The sequence below is a fragment of the Rhamphochromis longiceps genome, linkage group LG2 (assembly GCF_057381845.1).
Source record: "Rhamphochromis longiceps isolate RC_006_pf linkage group LG2, R_longiceps_female_GT1.1, whole genome shotgun sequence".
Taxonomy (NCBI): domain Eukaryota; kingdom Metazoa; phylum Chordata; class Actinopteri; order Cichliformes; family Cichlidae; genus Rhamphochromis; species Rhamphochromis longiceps.
In genome coordinates this window covers 28,437,840-28,465,739 of record NC_140558.1, presented here as the reverse complement: position 1 = coordinate 28,465,739, position 27,900 = coordinate 28,437,840, and the positions used below count along the sequence as shown (strand labels likewise).

At 42.6% G+C, this 27,900-nt stretch overlaps 2 protein-coding genes across 3 annotated transcripts in view; both read left to right on the top strand.

Moving 5' to 3' along the window:
• The window catches only part of ppp2r2ba (protein phosphatase 2, regulatory subunit B, beta a), a 44,393-nt gene extending 25,067 nt beyond the window's left edge, over positions 1–19,326 (top strand). For both annotated transcript variants that reach the window (XM_085421384.1, XM_085421392.1), the window contains exons 2-10: positions 5,007–5,104; positions 6,271–6,436; positions 8,315–8,427; positions 10,708–10,885; positions 11,180–11,344; positions 13,254–13,423; positions 14,018–14,109; positions 14,215–14,338; positions 18,413–19,326. In XM_085421384.1, coding sequence (XP_085277510.1) covers positions 5,007–5,104; positions 6,271–6,436; positions 8,315–8,427; positions 10,708–10,885; positions 11,180–11,344; positions 13,254–13,423; positions 14,018–14,109; positions 14,215–14,338; positions 18,413–18,568 — 1,262 coding nt within the window. In that variant the 3' untranslated portion in view covers positions 18,569–19,326. The remainder of the gene's footprint in view (positions 1–5,006; positions 5,105–6,270; positions 6,437–8,314; positions 8,428–10,707; positions 10,886–11,179; positions 11,345–13,253; positions 13,424–14,017; positions 14,110–14,214; positions 14,339–18,412) is intronic.
• A 3,004-nt stretch (positions 19,327–22,330) lies between these two features.
• On the top strand, positions 22,331–24,283 carry gpr151 (G protein-coupled receptor 151). The gene has a single exon (XM_085381777.1). It carries the CDS (start codon positions 22,494–22,496, stop codon positions 23,817–23,819), a length of 1,326 nt encoding a protein of 441 aa, XP_085237903.1. The 5' UTR covers positions 22,331–22,493; the 3' UTR covers positions 23,820–24,283.
• The last annotated feature ends 3,617 nt before the right edge of the window (positions 24,284–27,900 follow it).

Genomic DNA, 27,900 nt, shown 5'->3' with positions numbered 1-27,900 from the left:
CAACCGCCTGCAGATGACACGTTGCTAATGGTGACAGAATGGATGATTTCTCACCGTGGCTGTGTATACGCGTGTTGAGTCAGTGGACTGTGGTGCTCCTACAACAGTTCATTTTCAGCCACCTCCTCCTTGGATGTTGTGATAATGGATGAAATAGCACCACATTGGGTTTAAAAATGCAAATAGCTTTCTGGCTGTGAGGCAGGACCTAACATAACGCCTGCTTTAGTATTGATTTCTGGTCCTTTACAATTTTGTTAGTGGAACAATGACTTAAAGAACAACTGGTCGGATATGTAATCCCTTCCTCTTTCTCTCCCCTGCCCCCCCTCTTCTTCACATTCTACCTCTTGCTCTTTGCTTTGCTGTTATACATCTGTCTGATACAAGCTTGTGTGTGATGTGACCTCTCTAGCCCCACTGAATACTGATGCAGTCCCACTACAGAGGGCTCACAGCCTTTATTGCTGCCGCCGCTGCTGCTGAGAACAGAGCCAGAGCTCTGTCGGCTGTGCCAAGGCAAACGGCCTGGGGCCACACTTTAGGACCCCGGCATAAAAAGACTTAGCCCACCATACCCTCAGGTCCCATCCATTATTTACTATGAAGCACTCAAAACGCCTCGCCCCGCCTCGCCACATAGTGCAAGAAAGACTGTGCATGTACATGTATGGAGATGGTGCGGGGGGTAGCGGAGGCTTAATGGCAAGCTGTGAAGTTGGGGCGAGTCGCACTCCTTATTCAGCAGCTGCTTTCATCCCCTGATTAGCTTCTTATTAAGTCTGAAGCACCATGAAAATTTAATGAGAATTTATTAAAGAATACCCGTGGTGTTGCTACTGTAGGACGATGACAAAAATGTCCTATTTTTCTACTGTGATATGGCTTCCTGGTCAGTAGATGAGTTAGCACTGGAATAGACGTACTGTGTGTGAGTCATTCGGGGTGCAGCTAGCCTCAAGGCTAAGCAGTTCTTGACCTTTCTGGGATTTTATAATGGGATATATTTGTAAGTTTTGATAGCTAATTCCCGTGTCCTGTCGAGGAAGCAGCGCCACTCAGAATGCTACATGTGCTGGTGATAAGGTCACTAATAAATGTAAGGTTTTAGTCTGTACAGCAGCCATCTAATCTTTGATGGAAACAGGAAGATGAAAGGGATTTCACCAAAGCATCGCAGGCAGACAGATCGAGCGTGAGTGTCAGCTTTTGTTTTTGGTGGGGGATTATAATACTGCGCATCCTCGCTTTCCTACCATCCCCCCTGCTCTCTATTTTCAATTTCTAAAAGAATACCAAATAACAAGAATTTGAAATCACTCTTCTTGGTATTCAGCTTAGGGCCTGCAGGGGATGAATGCTGGTTCCTCTATCCCCTCTTCCTCTGCTCCATTTTTGCCTCGTGTTGTGTCTATAGTCAGATGTGTACCACGGCGATGTGTTAATGAAGTGTGAGAAGAGAAGCAGTATCACGTCTTGCCCATTTCACCCTCAACTCCCTGGAGTGTGGGGATACAAAAAAAAATCACATGCACACACACAAAGATACATGCACAAAAGAATCCACACACACACATGCAAGAAAAAGGAACACAAAATACACACACCCTGTCTCAGTCTCATGGGGCTGATCCTGGAGAAACCAGGTTAATTAGCTTGTTCACTCCAGATCTTACAAAGAGTCATTCTCTTCTGATGAGGAGACCTGCATTGTGCTCTGTTGCTTTATGTGAAGGTAATCGAGTTGAATAAACCCTTAATCATCTGACGGGGTACCGGACCAGTAGGTAGTGGGGTTTATTCAAAAATGTGATTGATCTCTATTGTTGGTGGTGTGAATTGAAGTTATTATCAGCTGCTTGTTCAGCACATGAATGGTCTCCATTTCCAGAGCATGTAATACTAGCGTGTGTTTATTCATTCCCTAGGAAGAATGGCACTAAAGACACATTTGTTAATTGTCATTGAGGGAACAAGACTGGCAGGTGAAAGGGAGTGTGAGAACAGACTTGAATTATCCTCCGGCTTGATCCTTTGACGCAGGCAGCTCAGCACAAGTGCTGTAATCCTTTCCCCTCTACCTCTAACAAAGCTTTTGCACAGCACCAGGTTGCTCACGTCCCTCCTTCTACCTGGAAATACTGCACACCCCTTATGCAACTTGCTTTCTATTCAGGCACACCTTTTTCAAGTCTTTGTGTCTTACACAACTCCGCAGTGCCACGAGATCAACGTCAATTTGCTTTCTTGTTGCCTTAGCTCCTGACAGGATTATGCGTTGTCTAGAGGTTAGGCAGGGCACTCTTATTTTTGGTCTCTGCCGGTGTCTGTGCCAGTGAATCTTGCTGTACAAGCTTTTATTGAGCTATTTTGAGAAACCGACTTCTCTCCCCAGACCTTTCCTTTCTCTGTGATTGCATTTAGTGGCACCTCTCTCTTTTGGGTGGTGTGCTGTGCACAGGCCTCTATAAATAAACTCAATATTCTCCCTCCCTTCCTGGTTTTCCTGTGTCTCTGGCTCTTCGTACGGGGTTTTCATTCCAGAATCGATGCATATCTATGTTTCCATCCAGCTGGTCTGATTGCCAATTCTATATTGCACAGTGAAGGGGTTATTGGGGGTCAGATTGTTGGATAGAAGCAGATAAGAACTGTGCCATGCCTGTTTTAATTCAGTCTTCCATGTAGACATCTGAGCAGCAGGCCAGCAGGCTCGTCTGAGTTATTACTGGTGATGGATGTGTGTTATCTCAAGCATCCCTCTGATGCATCAGGAAGCGCTGACCTGTCTTTGTCAGACCTGGCTGGCCACAGGATTTATAGGCTTCATCTGGTTGTGTGTGTGTGTGTGTGTGTGTGTGTGTGTGTGTGTGTGTGTGTGTGTGTGTGTGAGAGAGAGAGAGAGAGAAAGTGTGTGTGTGTGTCCATCCAAGTAAGCATTTGATCAGTCCAGTGTCTGGCTTCCCTCTAATTCAAGTCATCTTGGTCATGTAACAACTGACAACAGCAGAAATCATTTGAGACACCCTGCCCACCTGTGACAGTGCTGCGAATTTATTTTTCTATTGTCATAAAGTTTCATTTGAAGAAGATGTTTGCCATTCACAAACGCAATTACAAGTCATGTCTGGTCTGAAATCATTTGCATGAAAGAAAAAAAAACTCATTTAAGGGAGCATTCCATCACGTTAGCGTGTGTTTCAGCTCCACTGGCTCTGCCTGGTTGATCATTCAAAGAGATGATTGAAGGATGTATTCGTGTGTAAACTTGTTAAATAGCATCCATCAATTACTGTTTCCCCTCAGTGACTTAATGTGTGGATGATGATGATGAGGGAAGGGAAAAGAAGAGAGGCAGTGGGGGGGGGATGGGGAGGGGGCAGAAACAGAGAGGAGAAGGGCAAAAAAGGGCGAAACCAGCTTTGATTAAAGAATGCTGAATGCTAAGCCGATTCCATTCGATTCACATGAGTGACTTTGGCCTGGTGGTACTGGAAGACATTACTGTGTGTGTGTGTGTGTGTGTGTGTGTGTGTGTGTGTGTGTGTGTGTGTGTGTGTGTGTGTGTGTGTGTGTGTGTGTGTGTGAGAGAGAGACCTCATACATGCACTACATGTATGAGGTGTACAAATGCATTTACAGAGCGCCTTTAGCATGTGTTGCTACAGTACATGCAACACCAGCATGGTGCATTGAAGGGTTCTCCCAGGCTGCAATTAGGTCAGACTTTGTCTTCTCTGTGAAAGGTCATTATTTCTTCATTCAAATATAATTAGTTTTGCCCTCCCACATCATGTCATTATCAACACGTGCTCGTAAGAATCCCTCTGGCCTCATCTGTGACTTTCTCTAACATTTAAATTAAAACTGGAGGAGGACAGAGCCAGATTCACAGTATACACACAGACAGGATGCATGGTCATTTCCACCATGCACGACAGGTTTTTGTGAAGCGATGAGTCCGTCTATGGGGACTCTATTGTCTGAACTTGTGTGCTGCATTGAACTGAACTCGTTCCCCCAGATGCAGTAGCAGGTTTCTCTCTCTCTCTCTCTCTCTCTCTCTCTCTCTCTCTCTCTCTCTCTCTCTCTCTCTCTCTCTCTCTCTCTCTCTCTCTCTCTCTCTCTCTCTCTCTCTCACTGTCTGCTGAATTACAGCTAGCATCAGCAACTAAGTCAGAGAGCTATTGACACACACATACACTCTCTCTCTCGCTCTCTCTGACTGCCGCTAGAGATGGAAACGGTCTCCATAGCAACATTCCCCTCTCCTGCAGCAGGTCCACAGAGGGCGTGGGGGGTACAAAACAACAAGCGCTCTCTCTCTTTCTCTCTGTCTAATATTATTGTCACTGTTTAAAACCGGGCTAGCCTCTGCTGTGGTTTGCGTGTGTGTGTGTGTGTGTGTGTGTGTGTGTGTGTGTGTGAGAGAGACAGACTTTATGATATGACAATTTATCCCTGGGCTGTATAATACGTAATTACAGTCACCATTAGCCTTTCCTAAATTCAGGCAGTTGTATGTCTTTGAGGAGAGGAAAACCTACCTTAAGGGTAGGTGTCCGATATTTACTTTCTGGTGAACCTGTAGCTATGCAGAGATGCTTCAAAATGTAAAATACAGGCAACTGATAACTGATGTTGCTAAAACACATTAAAGCTTTTTGAATGTGTTTTGTGATGAGCAAGAGTGCGGCGGCAGAGTCCTCTAATAAGCAGAAGTGCAATTAAATAACACAGATTGGCTCACTTCAATCAGACAAGAGTCTCAATTATCATGCAGTGACTCATCCAGTGGTTTCTCCTAACCTATATTTCCTCCAAACTGGGCTGTCTGCACCGAGGAGTCCTCTGTGGGACTGTCATGAGATTCCCCTCCCTTTTCTCCTGAAGTGTTTTCTAGAAGATCCCATTGAAAAAGTGTTTCCTTTTTTCTGTCAGATACTTGACAGGTTTGTTCACACTGACATTTTCTCCCCCTGTCTGCTCTGCTTCCTGTGTTGCAGCTGACATTATCTCAACAGTGGAGTTTAACTCATCGGGGGAGCTGTTGGCCACTGGGGATAAAGGAGGTAGAGTGGTTGTCTTCCAAAGGGAGCAGGAGGTAGGAAATGCCAACAATGCAGTGATAATTATGCTGTCCTTCAGCTGAAAAGGATTTGACAGCCTTAAAGCATTAACATTGGATTGTTTGTTTTTTTTGATAACTAGCAAGCAAGAGGATGTATTTCAAAAGGACAGCTGTAAATATGCTAAAAAACAAAAAGCTTTTGTTGGACCAACATTATGAAGACATGTAACAATGTGGCACAAAAGTACTGTTGAAAGCCCCAATTCGAAAATCTAGTCTGTTCTGTTACTCAACATATAATATTCCAGAATCTATGTAAATATATCATAGACTGTATAAAAAAATGGATGTGGCCACCATGAAATCGCTCATTAATTTTTCCTGTGGTATTAACATTTTAATATTACTAAAAAAAAAGTATAGCTTCCAGGTCGGGAAATGAAGTCTTCGCGGAAGTTCCTTAAACCTATCCTGCATACTGTCTGAGGGCCACCAAATGCCAATGGCTGTGGTTGCATAAAAGACTTCTGATCCTATATTTTCCCATTTTCCTACATATGGGAAATGCTAAACACTTACCTGCTGCGTTTATGGTTCATATTATGGGTCATACGGCATAAAAATTAAGTCTTTTTTTGTAAATTATTTTATCTACCCGTTAGCTCATTGGCTAACAACTGTTGTTGTTTCAGTCACAAGTTGTTAGCCAGTGAATGACCTGCCCCTCCTGGTCATATCTCATTTTTCCAAACAAGATGGTGACCCCCCCAAAACCCTTATCTCGCAGCCTCAGAACGAGATATCATTTCCATGTAACTTTTACTTTTCATCCGTGGAGGTAGGGGCTTGATGTAATTGTGTCAAACCAGAATTAGGAGAGGAGATCCCCAAATGCAAAGCTTGACTAAAGTGTTTTATTACGTTTTGTCATTGTTCTACTATGTATTTTATTCTATTGTCAAGTGTCCTTGGGTGTCTTGAAAGGTGCTTTTAAATAAAATGCATTATTATTATTGGTAGTAAGCTTCCTAAGGGGGAATTTAAGATAAATTAAAGATAAATTACATCTTTTCCAAAATGCTAGATCTAATATTGAATCATTTACACCTGTCTTATAATCACAGGAATCTAATGAAACTTTCACCAAAAAAAACAAAGTCTACCTGTGCTTCACTTTCTTTTTTTTTCTTCCTCTGCAGAGTAAGAGTCAGCCCCAGCGTCGTGGGGAGTACAATGTTTACAGCACATTCCAGAGCCATGAGCCAGAGTTTGACTACCTGAAGAGTTTGGAGATTGAGGAGAAGATCAACAAGATCAAATGGCTTCCTCAGCAGAATGCAGCATATTTCCTGCTTTCCACCAACGGTCAGTACACCTAAGGTGCTGTAAGAGCAGCACAACTTTCAGAATGGTCAAAAGAACCAATAATCTATCACTGGAGTAGGGGTGGGCGATAGAAACGATATACGATAGAAACGATATAAATTTGGCCAACGATAAAGATTTTGACTACACCGCTCTATCGTGATAGCGCATGTTGATGACGTCATCAAGCAGCGCCTGTTTTGGTCGAAAGCATCGCAGCTATTGCATTTGTCCCTAACCACCAGAATCCCTCACGTTAACTTTTATCGAATGGAAAAAAGTTGGCGTTCATTCCCCAGCTTCACTGCGCTAATGTTATGCTAACATAGCTGTGTCGCTAGCAATCACGTAGCACAACATTATATACCAGGTAGTCCTACTTCAGTAACCTTGCAAACACCAATGCTGTTTAGTTTTCTGTCTTCATTTATGTTGGAAGTGGTAGCAGAGCTGTACGTTTGAATTAGTTTCAAAAATCTCTCAGTCAGAACATGGTATATCATGTTTAGGTGGAAACTAGCGAGCTAACTTCCTGTTAACTTCTAACTCCGTTAAATTTAATAAATTCTGTTTTCATGGATGCCTGGATGTTAAACTTAATTGTTACACCTGGTAAAGCAGCATCGCTGATGATTTTATTAAAGATGAAAGAATTTAGACCGTTTTTAACTCTGTGTTCGTTTGACTTTGGGACCTGAAGAGGACGGAGTTTTGGACCCAGATTACTCCGCGAAGCTCCTCACTACGGCAGCCGTAATGCTCTGACAATTCATCAAGCAGTGTGGCTTACCAAAGTTGTACTAAAACATTTTTTAACAGATTTCTGCACGCCAAAATCGGTTCGAGGTCAGTAAGCACAACCAGAATTCATACATAAAGCACACTCTCGATTTTTGAGAAAATTAAAGGATTTTAAGTGTGCCTTATAGTGTGAAAAATACCTTATACAGAAGAAAATAATATATCGCGATATATATCGTTACCGCACGTGCTTCAAATTATACCGCGATAGGGATTTTAGGCCATATCGCCCAGCCCTACACTGGAGTATGTTTACATGTGAGCTAGTGTTATTAGTCAGGTACTGTGCAAAATGATTCATTCGTCACTTTGCAGAATGCTCAGATTTGCAGTTGATGTAAAAGGAGGTGTGATGAATATCACTTGACAGTGTCTTTTTGACTTTTTGGGAGAACACAGTGTTGCTTGTTTTGCTTGGGTGAGCAAGTGTCACCTGCAGAAGAGTTTCAGATTAAGGGCTTCATGCATGGCTGTCACAGCAGGGCCACATATTAAGGCATGTGCCACCACACACGCCGTACATGTACGAGAGCCACAGCAGACAAGTACACACATCAGCTGAGAGACGTCTTGCAGATTGTGGGCTTCACGCATGGCTGCTACAGACGTGTTTGCGGTGGCTGGAGCAGATGGTGGAGAGTCCTGTGGCGATGGCCTCGCTGCTCTGACACCGGCATCGCAGCGGAAATTAAGAGGGGAGAGGAAAAAAAAAAAAAGCAGACAACCTGACTGCGGCTGCCATCCACTTCAGTAGACCGAGAAGATGAGATGTAACCGATGTTTATATGATGCAAAAATTGAAAAGCAACCCAGATGGCTTTTCCAGGGTGTGGGAGGGGAGGGGCGAGGGTATAAACAGCAGCAGGGAAATTAAGTCAACTTGTAGATTGATATCGGTGACATCAGAATCTACGCAGGAGTCGCCATTCATCATCCTTGCTGGCTTCTGCCCAGCTACTTGCCAGATTGTATCCCCAGCCCCCCGCATCCATCTTGTATCTGAGATTCACTCTGCTGAGCCGTGATCTAACTGTATTTTGTGTATGTCTGTGCGCCTGTGTGACGTGTCCACCTCAGACAAGACAGTGAAGCTGTGGAAGATCAGTGAGAGGGATAAGCGCCCTGAAGGCTACAACCTGAAGGATGAGGACGGACGGATCCGAGACCCATCCACCATCACCACTCTACGGGTATGTGAAACTGTTGAATGTCACAACACCCATGATGTCACATACACTGCGGTGAAAATAGGCTGCGACTAGATTACACTCACTTTATTAGACAGTGCACAACATTTGAGTGGAATGAAAACATTGCATCGATGGCACTACTTTGAATTAGTCCACAATGAAATGGACTGCAATTTATGGACGTGAAAATTAGAGTCAGTGATGGCAGAGTTTTTATTCTCTGTCACTAAAAACCACAGATTTTCTATTTGAGGGGAGGCTGGATGACCCAACGAGACTGCGATAAATCTGACAAAAATGAAATATTTGAAGCCATGCATCAGTGGTCCGGGTGGCTTAAGACTGAAAAAACTACTATAGAAAAAAGTAAAACATGACAACTTACTGCCACTATATCCATAAATAACAAAAATGAAGAATATTTGTGCTCTGTGGAGGCTGAGATAGGCTCCAGCGCCCCCCATGACCCAGATAACAGATAGAGGGTAGATGGATGGAGAACTATTTATTTATGCATGGATATCAGAAATATTTAAGAATATTTGTGGTGCTCAGTTTAAAAATGAAATTAAAAGCATCACCTAGCAGTAGCATCTTTCATTTAACCTTTTGGTAGATTCCTGTTTTACAGATCCCACAACTGCTGCTTGTAACCCAGGCTCACGTATTTTGAATGAACCAGCGTTTCTGGAAAGACCTGCACATGGAATCCAAGCAAGCAGAGTTCAGATAAGCTGATTAAGTCAAAATTTAGCATTCAGCCTTTTATGCTATGATAGCCTTTAATCCAGCATAAACTTCTTAGTGACATATGCTGCACGCCTGTGTGTGTCACAGTTGTTTTTTCATTTGTGATCAGTTTCAGTCCCGATAAATGAGAGTCTGACACCAACAAAGCAACCTGCTATCTTTGGACTCTTTTGAACTTCTGGCAGAAGAAATTGAGAATGAGCGATCAATATGTGCGCTGAGATGAACACCGTGAAGGGATCATCCTCTCTCTCTCTCTCGTTTTTATCACTCCGCTACCTATTTAATTTTCACACAAAAGAGGGCACACACAGACACACAGGACTGTGTCTGTGTGTGTCTGCCATTGCAGATTAGTGCTGTGTTCAGCGTGTCTGTCCCTCTTTGTCTGGCTGGCCAGGGGATCATAGCAACCTGGAGGACAGGCCGGGACTGTGGCAATCCTGTTTAGAGGCTGTGAAATCTCAGCAGGGGGAGAAAGCAGAGGAGGAGAGGGAGGAATTCACTAATATTCATCCTAGAATTCATACAATGATTTAAAGTTTATCATTCAGTATCTCATAAAGACATATATAAAACATTATAACCTACTGATTTACTTTGAAGTATTATTTTTAAGGCAGAAATGTATAAATATATTATGTTACAAAGACAATCAGATCACAGCGAATCTGCAAGGGGCAAGCTGAACGGCACAACTGTCAGTGTTCGGGGGTTATGGGTTAATATGTTCTGTGTCTCTCTGGACAGCCAGTGAAAGACATGGAAATAAAGTGACATCCACGGAGATACAGCAGCCTGCTGGGCTGCCATGTCTCTGTCAGTGCCAGCAACGGACGAGAGAAAAAGGGAAGAAGCAGCCGATTTGTTCTCCTCGCTCCCTCCCCTCTCTTCTCTTTGTCTGGGTTTTATCTGGCCAACGGGGGGCTGCATGCAGACTGGTACTGGGCTTCTTTGAAGCCCGAGCAGCAATGTGCAACTCTGGGTTCTTGTGTGTCTGCGTGTGTGTCTGTGCAAGCTTGTCTTAATTCTGCAGAGTTCAGTTATCATTCCTCAGCAGGGCCTGCCGATGCCCTCGGGCCATGTCTTTTTTTCCACCTCCTTCGATTTCTCTCCATTTTCTCTTTCTCCATGACACACACACACAAACAAGAAAGCAGGAGTGACTTGGAGAAAGAGAAGGAGGCGTGATTACTGGGTAGCTGTGTAGCAGAGAGATATTTGCGGTCTGATTGAACCAACTCATCAAGCAGCCCTTGAGCTTCTGTGTCATTAAGATTTGCGGAGTAAATGTCAAATAAATCCCCGGAGTCATCCGATTGTGCCTCACACACAGACACACACAAAACTGCCCAAATGGTCCTCACTAAAATATCTGGACAATCACACACACCGACACAAGTATAGACACAGATACACTCACAGAAGGCCAGCCTAGTAATTACTACCCTCAAAAACCTCAAGCTGATTTTTCTATTCTTGCATATTTGTCTGCATTACTTTACATTTTCCCTTAAATGTTCACTCCAGGTGCCGGTGCTTCAGCCTATGGATTTGATGGTCGAGGCTACAGCCAGACGGGTGTTCAGCAACGCCCATACCTACCACATCAACTCCATCTCTGTCAACTCCGACCTTCAGACCTTCATCTCCACCGATGACCTTCGGATAAACCTGTGGAACCTGGAGATCACCGACCGCAGCTTCAGTATCCTCTTGTTCTGTTTTTTTTTTTTTCCTATGATTATCATTGTTTTCATTTTTAAAAAAGACAAAAAAGAGAAGAAAAAAACACTCAAAATCACACTTAATTCTTTTTAATTAATAATGATAGGGTGATAAATAGATTTGAGGTTCTAAAAAAATCATTGTTAGTAACAGTTTGTACATAAAATATGTATTTTTTTCCAGGGCTGCATTTCAGTAGTGGCACGATTTTTCATTTTACTCTGTGGGTTACATGTCCACTGTAGTCTTCTGTTCCTTAGCGGTTCTCTCTCAGACATTGTGGACATCAAACCAGCCAACATGGAGGAGCTGACGGAAGTAATCACCTCTGCAGAGTTCCACCCGCAGGAGTGTAACACCTTTGCCTACAGTAGCAGCAAAGGTTCAATACGCCTCTGTGACATGAGACAAGCCGCACTCTGCGACAAGCACTGCAAATGTGAGTACCAGAGCATCATGGGAGCAGATTTAATAAGTGTCTTAGTGTTCAGGTAGACCTACCAGAAACGTGGCTGTTTTTATCTAGCCACAATTCTTTAAAGGTTCACTGAAATACTGAACACCTTTGTTCTATTGTATTAATTTATTCCTTTAAGGCAGACAAAATTTAGATACTGGAGAACTGCAAAATTCACGGGACGCAAAACCGCAAAAATCAACAATTTCCATCGATGCCTTTATTGCCATTGAGGTGATGGTAGTCAACAAGGGAAATATAGCCCGATTCCAATATTCCACACCTTGGCTGTAAATTCACACTCAGCTCCACCTTTTTTTTTCAGCTGTGACATGTGGGCTTCCCCTGCTCAATATGCCACGATTGATAACACACGAATAAATCTTGTAGCGCGTCTCAAACAATGAATGGCCTTCTCCGAAGCTTGACATCACATGGATACACTTTAGCTGAATGAATAATGAATACATTGACATTTTTGCTGGGAAATCAATGGCTTAAGAGCAATCGCATTAGTCCCTCATGGACACACCCTGTTGTTCAATAATGTCACTCATTTCCTCAGACGTATTGATGGATCCACTGGACCCAGCACCAACACGGCCTGTTGAATTTCACATGAGCATCACATGAGAGCTGGAAAAAAAATGTTTACATTTGGAGACATTGGGCAGTTGAAGTTGTCGGCTTCATACTCTGATTGTTTGGCATGTGTGTGCCATTCCTAGACAGGTGCTTGTAGCAAACACACACAGGCAAAGCAGGCAGGTGCTCTTGTTAGCCTCAGGAGAGGTCTGTTAATACCAACCTACTGTCTCACTGCATTAACGTTTACGGCTCAGAGCAATGTAAAGCCTTCTCTCCTGCACTCACACACCACTCCTCCTTTTTGTGACACACACACAACACAAACTCACAATCATAGTGTATCTCCTTCTATATAGAAGGGGATATATATATATATATATATATATATATATATATATATATTAAAAAAATAAATAAATTCTGGAGCACGCTGCTATCAGTCAGTTTTACAGGAAGGATGAATGGCCGCCGAGGATTGCCAGTGAGCTGAGCCCCAGGACAAATAGAGAGAGGGACCAAACAGCCCCCCTGCTGACTCCCCGGGGACCCTATTATCCACCCGTGGATCTGGATGGGAGGGAGGGCAGGGGCACACATGCATATATACATGCACACATTACACTTGCTCTTATTCGCACGCATTCGCTGGCGCGCGCACATACAAATCCAGCAGGGCTCATATGGACCCAGCACTTTGACATTGATTTGTTTTTCTTATCCCTTCCTCATCCCCCCATTTTTTTTTCATCTCTCACACTGCATCCCGAGTTAGACTCCCCACTGATACATCACAGAGCTATTCTCCAGGCCTCAGCTGAGGAGTGGGATTGAGTGGAAGTGGGGGGAGAATGGTGGGGGAATTTTTTTTTTTTTGGTTTTTTTTTTAAAGAGAGAGAGAGAGAGGGTAGGAAGGGTGGGAGGAAAAGAGGAGGAGGAGGAGGAGAAGGAACAATAACTTGACAGCTAACGATGGAATGCCTGTCTGTTATCCCCAGCGTGCTGGCCTACACACGGAACAGCAGCTGCCAAAATCAATATGAATCATAACCAATATTTACCCACCATGCTGACCCACAACTATCTCCCTAAACACACATGTAATTCTGTGAGGAGATGCAGCTGCTGCAGAAAACTCAGCATCCAGGCATTGTCGTGGCTGTCATTGTTTTCTAATAGCAGCCTCCACTGCCCAAACCGAATCTTCCTCCTTGAAGCGATTTAAAGTCTTTAAAGCAGCGAGCACCAACAGTGTAAAATCTTCTGTTGAAAGATAACTGCTTTATACATTTTCTTTTACATGTAGACTTTGAGGAGCCAGAGGATCCATCCACTCGCTCCTTCTTCTCTGAAATCATCTCATCCATCTCTGACGTGAAGTTCAGCCACAGCGGACGCTACCTGATGACAAGAGACTACCTCACTGTAAAGGTGTGGGACCTTCAAATGGAGAACAAGCCGCTCGAGACGTACCAGGTACGCTTTTCATTGTTCTCTCGTGTGCTTTTTGGATAGCTTGAGGGCTCCAAAGAAAATGTTCCGCTGCTGAAGTTAGTAAATAACCGCTGTGCCCAGATCAAATCAAAACTTATTGATTTCAGGCTTATCACTCAATATAATCCTGTTTCACTGTCACCCTGCCAATCTGTAACCGTGTCATGTGTAGCAATTACCCCAGGAGGGCTTATTGAGCTGAATGTCCGTAAGAAGACGGATAGTATAGGCGCTGATGGAACCCGGAGGGCAGAACCTCCCACTGTGTGGTCACGGCAGTCACGTCCACGCTGTCTGATCAGGGGAAGCCATCTTAGGGCAGATCATGATTGATAAGGCCATCAACCGGGCTCAAGGGATTCTCTGTCCAGTTCCACCTCAGCCTCCACCTGCTACCTAGCATCTTAGCACAGGTCACCAGGTCTTGAGGGATTACTGAAAGCAGAGCATATGGTGGTGCAGCTTATGGTTTCGGTGTGTTTGCCCACTAAAAGGCAATGCGAAGAACTCCAAAGGCCTATAAAGACTGATCCAAAAAGTACTGCAGATTGTCATGTTTTTGGTTTTGTTCTTCAGGTTCACGACTATTTACGGGGTAAGCTGTGTTCTCTGTACGAAAACGACTGCATCTTTGACAAGTTTGAGTGCGTCTGGAATGGATCAGACAGGTGAGACTTCTTTTCAGCGCCGCCATCGACCAGATCTACCAACCGCTCGGTCCATCCAGCCACCCCTCTCGATAACACCCCCTCTCTTCTTTTTTCCCTCCTCAGCGTCATAATGACCGGCTCTTACAACAATTTTTTCCGAATGTTCGACCGAAATACCAAACGCGATGTCACACTGGAAGCATCCAGAGAGAACAGCAAACCCAGAGCTATTCTGAAGCCTCGCAAGGTACCATCACCAACACAAGTTATCCTTTTTAAATTCAAAGACATCTGGTTTTAGTCTTATAATGCCTCACCGCAAGTGAGTTTCTAATGGAGAAATGCTAATTATTCACTGGTTCTCCAAAATTGTGATTCTTGCTGGATTGTGTGGATCTGTGACAGTTAATATCTTTTGATTTGTCAAGCAAAAGTATTCAATTTGTTAATTTGGAAACCTGTGATTGACATTATTTTCACTATTTTCTGACATGTTATCACCAAAGTATCAGAGGCAATCATTGACAGACTCATTGATAATGTAATTAGTTCAGGGTTTAAGCAATGATTGTCATAATCGATTAATTTGTCAATTATTTCCTAAGCCAAATGATTTATTGAATATCTATAAAAAGCTGGTCAATAGTGAAATTTCCTGCTGTAATTTTCACTGATTGAAAGTGGCACCTCCAGATGTCTTTGAGTTCATCTATGATATTCATTTATGACAAAAAAAAAAAAGGATTAAGTAAATACCAGCAGTTTTTGTGACCAGTCGGTTTTGAGATTTTAAAGTAATGGTGTCACTAAAAACAATTCACTTCCCCTCCTTATATTCTGTAACTTTGATAAAAATGTCCTCACTAGAAATCTGCTGTACAAGTCCAGAAATTCAATATCAAAACAGACCTGACTTAACAGTGACAATCATGACTGAATACAACACACAAATGAACAAAAGAAATGTGTTTAGTATATGTACACAGTGCAGTCTTATGTTTCAAACTGCAGTAATCCGGTCTTTAAGTGATGACGTGATGAATACTGCTTCCGGGCCCAAAGTAGTCTGCATTTAATAAGGCTGTCATGTGTTTTAACATGTTTTAATGCTTTGTATCTTGTTCTATTTAATCTCAACAAGCCCCTAAAAACAGTCAGTGATCACTGTCAGCTTCTCTCGGTTTTTATTACTGCTAATCACTTTAAAGCTCAGTTTTTAAACCCTTACGATGTAACTACAGCCCAGCCCGTGCAGCAGTATATTAATGACTAACCTTGTATTGTGAATGGATTATCTAGGTGGTTCTCCTGACTGACGTTTGGTCAGTTTACAGTAATGTCTTCTGCCATGCAATTGCATTTGCCCCTAACCATTGGGAACCCTTATGTTAACTTTTATCGTGTGGAAAAAAGTCCTCCGTTTGTTAGCGTTTGCCCTCCAGCTTTACTGTTTATGTTATGTTAACATAGCTTTGTCATGCTAGCGATCACGTAGCACATCATTATATACCAGCTAGCCCAACTTCAGTAACAAATGTCGTTGCTGTTTAGTTTTCTGTCTTCATTTATGTTGGAAGTGATAGCAGAGCTGTACGTTTGAATTTGTTTCATAAATCGCTCAGTCAGAACATGGTATATTATTAGGGTTGCCAACTCCCTGAAAAATAAATAAGGGACACCTCGTGGCCAGGGCCGGGCGACCCAGTTGTCTTCACCCTTCCCAGTGTGGTGAATTTTCTAGCTCTTTTTTTGTGTGTGAAATTATTTTTTTAACCATTTGACTTGAAGTTGATTTAAGTAGATGCATATTCTATTCTTTGTGATATGAACACATGTGAAACAAATGATCATTTAGCCATTTATTTTTAGCTCAAAATGACAACATTAACACAGTAAAACAGGTCTCTTTCTTAAACAGAAGCCTGTCATGCTTAACTTTTGAGAATATAAGTAAATCTTTCTTTAAAAGAACTCTGTCCTGCTTAACTTAAAATAATAGAAAACAATAGAAAGAAAAATATTCTTGTAACAGTGCACATTTAGTGCATTTAGTACAATTGGCTTCAGTTGAGGTATTATTTCAGCTTTTCTAATGCTAATCAGCTGCTCCTGTTTGTAAACCCGCTTGTTCCCATGATTACGCATCATAACTCATCATCATTATTCATCTATGTATTACTTTTATGTATTAGTCATCAATTTGTTGTAATCATCTATCCTTGCAGTTGTTTATTACACAAAATAAATTATATTATCACACTTCTGGCCACATAGCGCTGATATTCACTGCACATGCCCATATTAACGTTTTCCAGCCAGGTGTTTTCCTTTTCCCATTCTTCCCTTTCTCTGAGGGGAACAAACATTGCTGCTCTAATGCTGGGCTCACACTGTGCGATTTTTGGCCCATTTTGAGCCGATTTTTGAGTGATCGGACCGATTTTGGCCTTCATCGTGCGTCGTGTAGTATACGTGGGGTAACGAGAAGTGATTAACACCTCACGACCAGCTCCCGATCATCAATCGCTCGTGAGGTTCTCACCACAGGCGCTCACACTGCTCGCGCGCAAACGTAAACGTTGGTGAAAAAGACGGCGCAGCACGGCTGTGCAGCGTGTGATCTGGACACAAGCGATGGAGGCACAACTTGTAGAACTTTGGAAAGCTCATCCGAGCCTTTTCGATGTGGCCTCACAAAATTATCACGACCACAACAACCGTGAAAATAGTTGGATTTACACTGCTGCTCAATCACAGCTGCCTGAGCAATGTTTTTCATTAGCAATTTAGCAAAGTTGATGGTAGTGGTGTGTCTGTGTGAGTGAAAGACAGAGAGAGCGAGCGACAGATTTTCTGTTATAACCTTCATGTTATGGAGGCACAGTGTGAGCACTCAGGTCCCATCAGAGCATCGGGCGGTATAGTGTGAGAGTACATCGTGACATACGAACTTCTAACCCCTGCGAGTCAATCGTGCAGTTTGAGCAGGAGCTGAATAACGTGACTGAAAAAAATCGCACAGTGTTTGCCCAGCTTTAGGTGTACTGTCATCCGAGACTTGCACCGCAGTGTCGGCGTTTGTTCCCCTGTTGACCATGCTTCTTGTTGTGGTCATCTGTTGTCTTCCGGTATTTTCTCCGCAAGCGACCTTTCCTCGACCAATGAGATGAGCGGTAATCTGAATTGTCATACTCGAATTGTCATAAGTGTGCTGTCAGCTCATTGGTCACAAAGCAGGAGAGGGGCTGGGAATTATGTTTTCAAACAAAGTGTTAATTCCATAAACATTTATAGACTACTTTTGATTCTCACTGTATTACGGGACAAAGTGCGTCCCTTATTAGCTCAATACGGGACGTGTACTTTTGTTTCGAAATACGGGACGATTCCGTATTTTAAGGGACGGTTGGCAACCCTATATATTATATTTAGATGGAAGCTAGCAAGCTAACGCCCTGCTAACTTCTAACTCTGTTAAATATCATAAATTCTGTTTTCATGGATGCCTGGACGTTAAACTTAATTGTTACACCTGGTAGAGCAGCCACATTGATCATTTTATTACAGATGAGAGAATTTAGACAGTTTTCAACTCTCAGTAATGCTGCAGTGATCATTTGACTTAGGGACTTGCAGCGGAGTTTGGGCCCAGACATGGCTAATGACGTCAGACTTAAAGACCGGATACATGTTTTCAGTGGAGAGAAGAATCTTTTGTATACACAAAGCTGTAAAGCTTTAGGCTTTACAGCTTTAGGTTTAGGTTTTGAAGCACTTTAGGTTTTGCTTGCTCTCATCAAAGTTCTGTTTTCTGCTCATGAAAGATAACTTTAGATTTATGTTCTTTCATGTGTAAATATGGGGCTAGCTAATTTGCTAACTCAATCTTATATCAACTTTGTAAAGTGACCAAACCTGAAACAAATGTTGGTAATAGCCCTTTTTAAGTCCTATTTTTAGCATTTTGGCTATCACCATTAGAGGTTTTTGAACCAAACTGACCATATCTGGAAGGGTGCAAAGCTATCAGCTAACACTAGCTTGGCTCGTTATCAAGATGCATCCATTTATATCTCGCAGACACAGATACCTAATAAATACAGCCAGACTTTTAACTCACCAAAACTGGAGCATGGGCCTCTTAACGCTTAGCACCAACACGGTTTAGAGGTCCAGCTCAGTGACGCCATTGACGCCAGCTACAAGCCTAGTCAGCACCCCACCCACCCCGTCATCTTTCAAATGACTGACATCAGTGAAACGTGCGAGCTGCCACACTCCCACTTCTTAATGCCTCTTCATTTTTGTTGTTGTCCTCCAGGTGTGTGTAGGTGGGAAGCGGCGTAAGGATGAGATCAGCGTCGACAGCCTTGACTTCAGCAAGAAGATCCTTCACACGACGTGGCACCCACATGAAAACATCATTGCTGTAGCAGCCACCAACAACCTATACATCTTTCAGGACAAGGTCAACTAAAGGGCAGCCTGCCCCCTGCTGACCCCTGACCCTGCACCTGTAAGGGGCTGCTGTCTTGAATTCCCTGACTCTGCTGATGACGACCAGGGTAAAAGTATCCAGTGACTAAAGTGGGGGAAGTGGACAGCACATGTTTTAGGAAGCAACAACTTGATTCCTTGAAATCAAGAATGAACTTCTTCAATTTGACTTATAATTTAATTTATTTAGCCATGCGGACACCCGAAGAATTGTTTCCCATGCGTTTATGCAACAAGAGGATTGCTACCATCACATTATGACGTAGCAGCACTCTGGACCCTAAGGACAGAGGCAGATGTGGGCACAATGAACAGAAAATAGAGCACACTGACAGAAACCAGGCCTACGTGATGGTGGCTCACTGTCATGTAGCAACAGTGCCCCCTGTCTTTCGGTCTTCTCATGCTGCAATGCATGTGATCAACCCTGCAGCCTCTACGTGAGGCAAAATTCCTGAACAGCGCAATGTGCTGCAGAAGAGGAAAAGACTGTTAATCTCTGACCCGCAGAAACTGAGTTCTCGCTGCCTGTGACACAACACAGACAGTCTTTCTAGTACCAATCTCGTGTCTCCTTGTGAGACTGCTGTAGTCTGTAATGTGAATGAAGCCCTTCCAGGCTGTGTCATTGGGTTTTATTTAACGCTTTTGTTTTTGTTGAGTCCTTCTCTCGGTCAATGAGTCTATTTAGAAGCTGTGGTGCCTTCTTTTGGTATGTGGGGGTTCGATGTAGTGGAAGGGAGGGGAGGGGAGGGTCGGGTGGGGAGGAGGGGTAATGGCCACAAGGAGGGAGTGTGTGAATGTTTCAAATGAAATGTTAACTTAGGATTTTTTTTTGTTCTTTTTCTTTCTTTCTTTCTCTCTAAATAAACAAACACACACAAAAAAAGCTCCACACAGGTCCCAAGTAGAAAAAGTGCTTGAATCAATGTAGTCACAATTCTACATTAGAGCACTGGTTTCATGCTTGTGAGCTCAGGGGAGAATGCTGTGATATGTACAAAGTAATTGTTGCTCTCACCTTGCAAGTCAGTCTGATGTTGTCAGTTTGCAAGAGACACAAACAAAGTCACATTCATTTCTAAATTTCTTGCCACATTTTCTCTTTATTTGGATAGTACTAAAAATGATCTGTAGACTGTAGATTGGTCGACTCATCGTGTTGACATATTGAATTTAAAACTTGAGATTTTCTTGGCCTAACAATGCTAGCATAGCTTTTTTTTTTCTTTGCATGCGTTGGATCTGATTCTGATGAAGCTGACAGCCTGCGTATAGCTATATTTGTACATCTGCAGATCATCTGGGGCACTATTCAGTTTTTTTAATATAAATATTAGATTGCTGCAATGCCTTTCCATGTTTCTCATCAAGCTGAAAATGGGTAACATGGAACAGTAGCAGATTGTCTTTCAGCACTCGGCTCTTACCGGCCAACTCCCGTAAAGCAAAGGTCTAAGTGAACTCTGTGAAATCAGGGAATAATTAAGTGTGATTCCTTTAAACAGTAATGTCTTCTAAACAACCTCCTTTGTGACACTCTAATTGAAAAAAAAAAAGACTTTTATAGCTCAGAATGTATTGAAATGCAATGAAATACCATGCAGTCTTTATGCTTACTGGACTTTCTTTTGAATAAAAAAAAGAATAAAGATGTGCAAGTTCAAATCATGCACTGGTGGACTTTCTCTGTTAACACCTGCTGAATCAATTATCAAACTTTATGTAAGATGTTTTATGGGCTAAGACCGTTTCTGCTTGTGGTGTTAGGGCGCCCTCGTGTGGACAAAAATTAAGACAAATAAAGGCAGTCCAGCTGATGAAATGGGATTTTCCTCAACCTCCTAAGACCCGAACTCTTCCACAGCATGCATTTTTAATTTCTCTTTGATATTTGGGCTGATTGGGGCCTGATGAATGTAAAAACAAAGAATTAACAGATTTTTTTTTTTTACCTTATTTTTGTTTTTAAGAAAAATAAGAGCCACATATAAGGATATTTGTTTACAATTTTGATAGAACAGTAGCAGTATAATGTCCTCGTAAGTGGATATCAGGCCTTAGGAGAGCAAAATTTTGGTCTTTGGTATTTTGGTCTAAATAACCCAAAATGTGATGTCCATATATGTGGATGCCAGGTCCTAGGAGGTTAAGCAAAGTTACAGCTAGGTCCATAAGTACTTGTAATATTGTGCCTGTATATCACTATGTTGGATTTTAAATCAATCAAGATGCAATTTTCAGCTTTAATTCACTACACATGAATTTCTGGACCACACCTCATACTACATATTCCTACATTTTAGGCTGTTTGTTGTCATTTCATCAGTATTTGCTATGACCATCTTTATTTTTCACCACAGTCTGAACATCCTGAGGCAAGCTTTCTGTAATTTCTTTGAGTAGTATAGACATTCAAAGCTCTTCTTTGGATGTTGGCTACCTTTTGTCCTCAACTTGCCTATGAAGTTTTCCAGCTAATAGATCTTGTTGTTGCAAAACTATAATTTTATGCCTCTCAAACTTATCTTTGGTATGATTGTATGTCAAACTCTAACAAATTATGTGTTTTTGTGACAGGCTGATAGTAAGAAAATGCAACTAGAGCAACTAAAGGTGGCTGCAATGAAAGGTCTGGTAGGGAAACACAACATTTGGTGATAGACTTCAGGCACTCGTTGATTTAAAGGAATTTCACCCAAGTATTAAAACGTGTTAAAATTAAAATGATGTTAGTCTGTGAAGTTACATTTGAGTCGCTGAAAATGAGGGGCTGTATTTCTTAAACAATTAATGCCATGAGTGTTTAACTTCAAATTCACTGTGGTGGTTTACAAAGACAAAATTATAAAAACTGTTCATCTGAGCACATTTACAGGAGACTTCTTCTGATTGGTTCTGGTTGGTTTATTCATATTAATATCCATCCATCCATCTTCTTCCGCTTTATCCGGGGCCGGGTCACGGGTCAGCAGCCTAAGCAGAGAAGCCCAGACCACCCTCTCCCTAGCCACCTCCTCCAGCTTATCCGGGGGAACACCAAGGCATTCCCAGGCCAGCCGAGAGATATAATCTCTCCAGCGTGTCCTGGGTCTGCCCCGGGGCCTCCTCCCGGTGGGACATGCCCAGAACACCTAACCCAGGAGGCATCCTTGTCAGATGCCCGAACCACCTCAGCTGGCTCCTTTCGATGTGGAAGAGCAGCGGCTCTACTCTGAGTCCCTCCCAGATGGCTGAACTTCTCACCCTATCTCTAAGGGAGAGGCCAGCCACCCGTTGGAGGAAGCTCAATATTAATATCTATTGTTGTTTATATATGATGAAATTTTGAAAAAAAACAAAACAAAAGAAACATTTTAAATGAAGCTTGTGATTATGTCCCAACCACCTCATTGATAAATCACATACTCTGTCAGGATGTCTAGTGAATGCAGGTCACAGTTTATGGTAGTGCCTTGGGTAGGCACTGTTACCTTTAACTCTTATTTAAGGAATCTGATTACTGTTAAGACCATAACTTTAATGAATCATTTGCACCAATCCAGTATATTCATCTGTGCTGAGATTTTCCTAATTGGCCCCATGTGGGTGTAGTCTACACACATTTTGCCAGCTGGGGACAGCAGCTGTCAATCAAACAGCATCTTTATAACTTGCTCGAGATGCTGCATCATCGCATCTCGGGATAAACCAGAGGACTGTCAGGTGCTCTGTACACTGCGAAGTCATTGCTTCTCTGGTGCTTAAATTTGAACAGGTGTAAACTCCAAGATATATTGTCACATTGTTTTTGGACATTTTTTCCGCCCAGGGCATTTTTCCCCTACATTTCCTGCCTGCCTTCAATTATTTTTTAAAATTCATTTATTATCTTCTTGTGACCAGATCAGCATCTTCTGAAAACAATGGATAAGCTTAGTGGGACCAATAGCACTGTGGTGAACAGCTCTGTAGACATGTGGTCATTTAGTGAACACGATTCCTTCCAGCACCTGGACACGACTGAGCTCAGGGTCCTGGTGCCAGCTATTCTGGGAGTCATTTGTATCCTGGGCGCGGCTTGCAATCTCACTGCGATGGTCATCCTGTTCTCTAATGCGCACAAAGGCAAACTGTCTCTCATCAACTCCCTCATTTTCAACCTGATGTTTGCAGATGGGCTGGTGCTGATGTTTACAGTGCCTTTCAGGGCTGCCTCATACTCCAAGACGAGCTGGAATCTAGGCTGGGTGGTGTGCAAGACAGCCGACTGGTTTCTCCAATCCTGCATGGTTGTGAAGAGCTTCACCGTGGCCATCATGGCCAAAGCCTGCTACCGCTACGTGTCAAATCCAAACAAGCAGGTGAGCATACACCTGGGCTCCATCCTGGTGGTGCTCTTCTTCATATGGCTGTCTGGCTGCACTGTCACCATCCCACACTGGCTGTTTGCTCGGCTGCAGAGAGAGATCCGTGGGCTGGTGTGCGTAATGACGGTTCCTCCTGAAGCCCAGGATTTCATGTCTGTGTATGTGAAAGCGTATCCTCTGGGGGTCTACTGTGCACCTCTGAGCATTGCCCTTATGTATTTCTGGAAGGCTTATGGCCAGTGCCAGCGCCGTTCCAGTAAGAGTCAGAATCTCCGTACACAGATCAGATCCAGGAAGCTCACTTTAATGCTTTTCAGCCTCACTGTGGCCATGGCTGTCCTCTGGATTCCTCACTGGGTTGTGTGGCTTTGGGAGCGCCAGATTGCAGAAAAGGAAACTGAAGGAGCTCAGCCCCTTATTTCCTCTCCTCCCCTTCTCCTTATCCTTTCTGCTCAGCTGCTCACCTTCTCTCTGTCTTTGGTAAACCCTCTCATTGTCCTTTCTCTCTCCGAGGAGTTCAGAGAGGGTTACAGGGGGCTTTGGAGACGCCTCACCCTGCGCAAGCAACTGCCACCTAAGCCTGGACCCCACAACCCCACCACTCTCCAGTCCCCTTGTCCTAGACCAGAGACCTCAGGTCAGCTGCGGGGGGAGAGAAGCCTTCAATCAGGCTGCAGCAAGGAAGCCACCAGGGAGGCTCAGCCTCAGCCGGAGCAAGTCGGAGCAGAAGGAGGAGGGAGGGAAGCGGACACCGTGAGTCTTAAAGATGGGAGCGTCTTGCCTGATGTGGAGCAGTTCTGGCACGAGAGGGAAGGTGGATCACTCACACAGGAAAACGACCCTGTGCCGTGGGAGAACCAAAGCATAGAGGAAAAAAAATAGCTACCACCTTTTCAGCCGATCATCACCCGACCGAAGCTGAGAGGACTGCAGAGTGCTGAACTGTAAATAACTGTAATTCTGTCAGGTGTGTTTATAGTATTATTCAAAGGTAAGAAGTGCAATCGGTGTGAATGTGGACTACATCTATATCTGTGTAAATGACCGAATTCACAACAATGTGTTAGCATTACTATATTTAGAGTAAGGTGATTTTTGGTGGCTGTACATAGAAACTTCTGGCAATAATGATTATGTAAATTACACAGTAGAACAGATCTGTATATCCTGTATGTCCTGGTGTTTCTGTGGAATATTTGCCAGCTTATATTATTTGGACTTCATGCTGCTCTTTGAACATATAAAAAATAATTTTTGCAGCTGTGCAATAACTGCATGTAAATACTCTCTGAATGTTATAAAGTAATGCTAAAGTAGACCAGCTTTTTTGCACAAAAATGAAAAGATCTGTGGGGATTGTTTTGTGATCTAATAAAGAGTATTAAAATTTAACTCAAGTGTGGTTGTTTTTGTGGTGTCAAAAATATTCTTGTTATTGGTTTAATCAGTGGCACTCACGCACATACAGTAGCATCCTAAAGGGATGCATCAAACATGTCTCAAGCTGATCGGGTCATTGAATGTATTTTCATAAGGGTATTCATTAGATTTGCTGAAGTTTTATAATTAGAGAGAAAGAGCTGTCGCCTGAACTCACATGCAGTTTTACTGGAATCTCACAAGGAATTCTCTCTTCACTGATTTAAACACACATAACAGGTATCACAGTAAAAGGGATAAACATCACGAGTGGAAACTCTGCTGATCTGTAATCAATTTGTCTGTCTGCTGCTGTGATTAACACTCAAGCCCATTCTGAATAATCTTCCTCCTCCTCCCTAATGAAAGACCTACATTCTTATTTTTTTACGTGTAGTTAAATCTCAGGGTTTTACATCCTAAAATGAGGGTAAAAGGTTGAAAAAAAGAGAGAGCAGAGGAAAGTTTAGGTTCTAATCACCCTGTTTTCGCTTTCCCCTCCCTCATGACATTTTCCTCTCATTAATCATTTATATTGACCTTTTATTGCCAGAGGCAAAATACATCAATCAGAGCAACACTTAACTATACAACCCACCATCAGTCCCCGGGGTAGTGACCTGACCATAAACACTGAAGGCAACAAAAAGCTAGACCCTCATTAGTGGACTGAAGTTTTCACCTCTGCTGTTTCAGCGGTGAAATAATGCAATGTTATTGCAAAACAAAAACAAACAGTAACTGAACATTAATCGTGGCTGTTGTACTATCTTTAACAAAAGTACACGGATGTTATTTACAGCCATGGTTGTTGGCACCTCTGGCTGAAGCATTTAGTCTGGTAAATGAGCCAGTAAATCTGCAGTTGTGGGATTTTATCCAATTTCAACAGAAACCCCAGGAGCTGCTAATATCTGGCAGGCATCTCGCTTGCTCATTTGGCACAGTTACTGGCAGGTGAAGTGATTTCCAAAAAGCATGTGCACAACAATCAAACTCCAGGCTTGAACCCAAACCTTCAATTAAACTTCATAAGATTTTTTTTGTATTGTTCCAAGATTTGCATGCTACCATTAAATCATTTTATTTTCAGCCAAGAGGAGCCTGTGCACTTCCTCTACATGCTATAATGTAGACCGAATATGCAAAATATAGTATAGCTGTATATTTAATGGTGTCATGCACACGTTTTTTTAGTGCGTGCATTAGAGTTTGTTTTACTTATTGTGCCTGATCAGACTGCACCTGCCCCAAGTAACAACTCCCTCACACTTCTGTGTGATTGCTCAAGACCACAGAGCTTACATACATCACTTGTCATATTGGAAATCATGCCCCCAGTCGGGTGTTTACTTCATAATAATAAAATAATCAATAAAAAAATCTATGGAACAGATTAACTGATCTGTTTTTCTTCCATGAGAGAATGGAGACACTTACTGCATGCAATGAAGAGACTGGCTGTAAACGCGTGCTGATGTGAAGTGACTGCCATTGTCATAGCACAAATTAGCCTCTCGGCGATAATAACCCACATTTCTGTTACACAATGGATAACCACAAAGAAACGGTTTGCGTTCACTCTGATATCAGTGTGCTGATCTACGGTCTTACACCGCATAAACCAAGAGGCAGCTCAACATTATGCTGCAGTGGGGGAAACTGCGATTGCCTCCCAGTGTCTGCTCCTTTATTTCACAAACTGTAATATTTGATAAACTCAGGTGTTACTAATGACATTAATAAAGATTCTCATCTAGGTATAGAGCCTTCATTAATTTGATTAGTAGTACCTGTGTTTGCCTGTTAGTGTATGCCATTTTTGGCATTAAATAGTTCATCCTGAATTCAGCCTATTTACTTTTGAAAGAAAGTAAGCAATAAAAAAGCATCGTCAGTGTGTCAGTGTTGAATAATAAATGTGAAATAGCTTGATAACAGAGTCAGGACAAAGAGGAATTTTCAGGCCGACTGGCGAAAAGTGAATTTTTGTGTGTGTTAAATGATCAACATGACAAGTGGCAAAACAACTTGGGTTTAATGAGGTCATTATACAAGGCAGGGGAGCATCCAGCAGGAGAGATCCTCTCTTTACTGGCCTCCTGGCTGTGTCCCTCTCCCACTGTGAGGGGAGGCGGGGGTGTCACCCCCGCGTTTCATCCCACAGCCAATCATCATCTCTAATAAATGAACCTCCACAGGAAGTGACATGGTAGCGAACACTAATTACGCTCAGCAGGGGAGGCTGGCTGCAATTAAGCCACATGCTAAAACCTTTGCCTACCAATGCCTGTGGAAGATCACCTGGCTCTTCAGTCCACAGAGAGTCAACTACTGTGTATGTGTCTATATGTGTGTGCATGCGATAGGCTGTCTTTGTGTTGGAGATAGATTGGTTTGGGGGGTCTGGCCCTGGTATTTAATGGTCTTTTAATTAGAATAAATCAAAGCGCTTTCATCTCAGTGAATGATGCAGAGATCTAAAGGGCAGGTAGACACCTTTCAGCATTTCTAGCCCTACTAAGAGGGGATGCCATTTACACTTATACAAACACTGGTGACAGGTGAGTGACAGGAAAGCAGAGGGAAATGTACAAAAAACAGTTCAACTCCAATTTAGCACAGTGGATTGTCTCAGCACAGAACTGGTATGGGAGACGGGGGTAAAAAGAGCCTTTTTCTTTTTTAACTCGTGATATCCAAGATACGGGAAAATGAGTAAGTTGTACAATGAAAATGTGCTGCTGTACAATGTAAACTGGACTGTTGACTCAATTTGCCCCACAGCATTTGCCTCAAATGATCTCTAAATAACAAACATAAAAATATTTGAGACCTGGATACAGTTGCTTTGATGGAGCTGCCAAAAACAGTTAAAAAAATAAGTTCATTATATTTCATGGCTGTCAGTGCACAGAACATGGATAAACGTAGCCACTGGCTCATCTTATTCCACTCTGCTCCTACTACCAAGTTGTTTTCAGGAAGAACAGGATGTGAAAAATCAAACATGGACGACTATTTTTAGTGTAATATGTTCAAAAAACATCCTTCTATGAGGAGAACACGTGACGACAGCATTGAGATTAGACTAAATGAGTTAACTGGTAGTCGGGTGGTCATCAGTTCCCCAAAGAAATACTAATGATGATCCCTTCACTGTAAGACTATAAGCCTTGGCTGTGAAGTTTCTATTTTGGTCATGTGATAATGTGTCAGTGTTGATTCCAGCATGTTGTGCTGCCACCTGGTGGCCAAAGTATGAATGTAAACGCTAAAATTAAGAGTTTATTTTTCTTCTGCAAATGCAGTCTGAACCACTTTAAGAGAATTGTGAACAGGGTGAATAAAGGTATTTCCAGTTTACTGTAAGAATGCACAGGAAAATAATTTACAATCCCTCAGAGTTGCTATTTATTGAAGTTTTCTATGATGCAGTCATGTTCAAATCTATGGTTTAAAAGTACCTCTAGAGCTGTTTTTGTACATAGCACTTACAATGAAGGGGAAAAGTCAGATTATATGTTCATTACTGACACTTTTC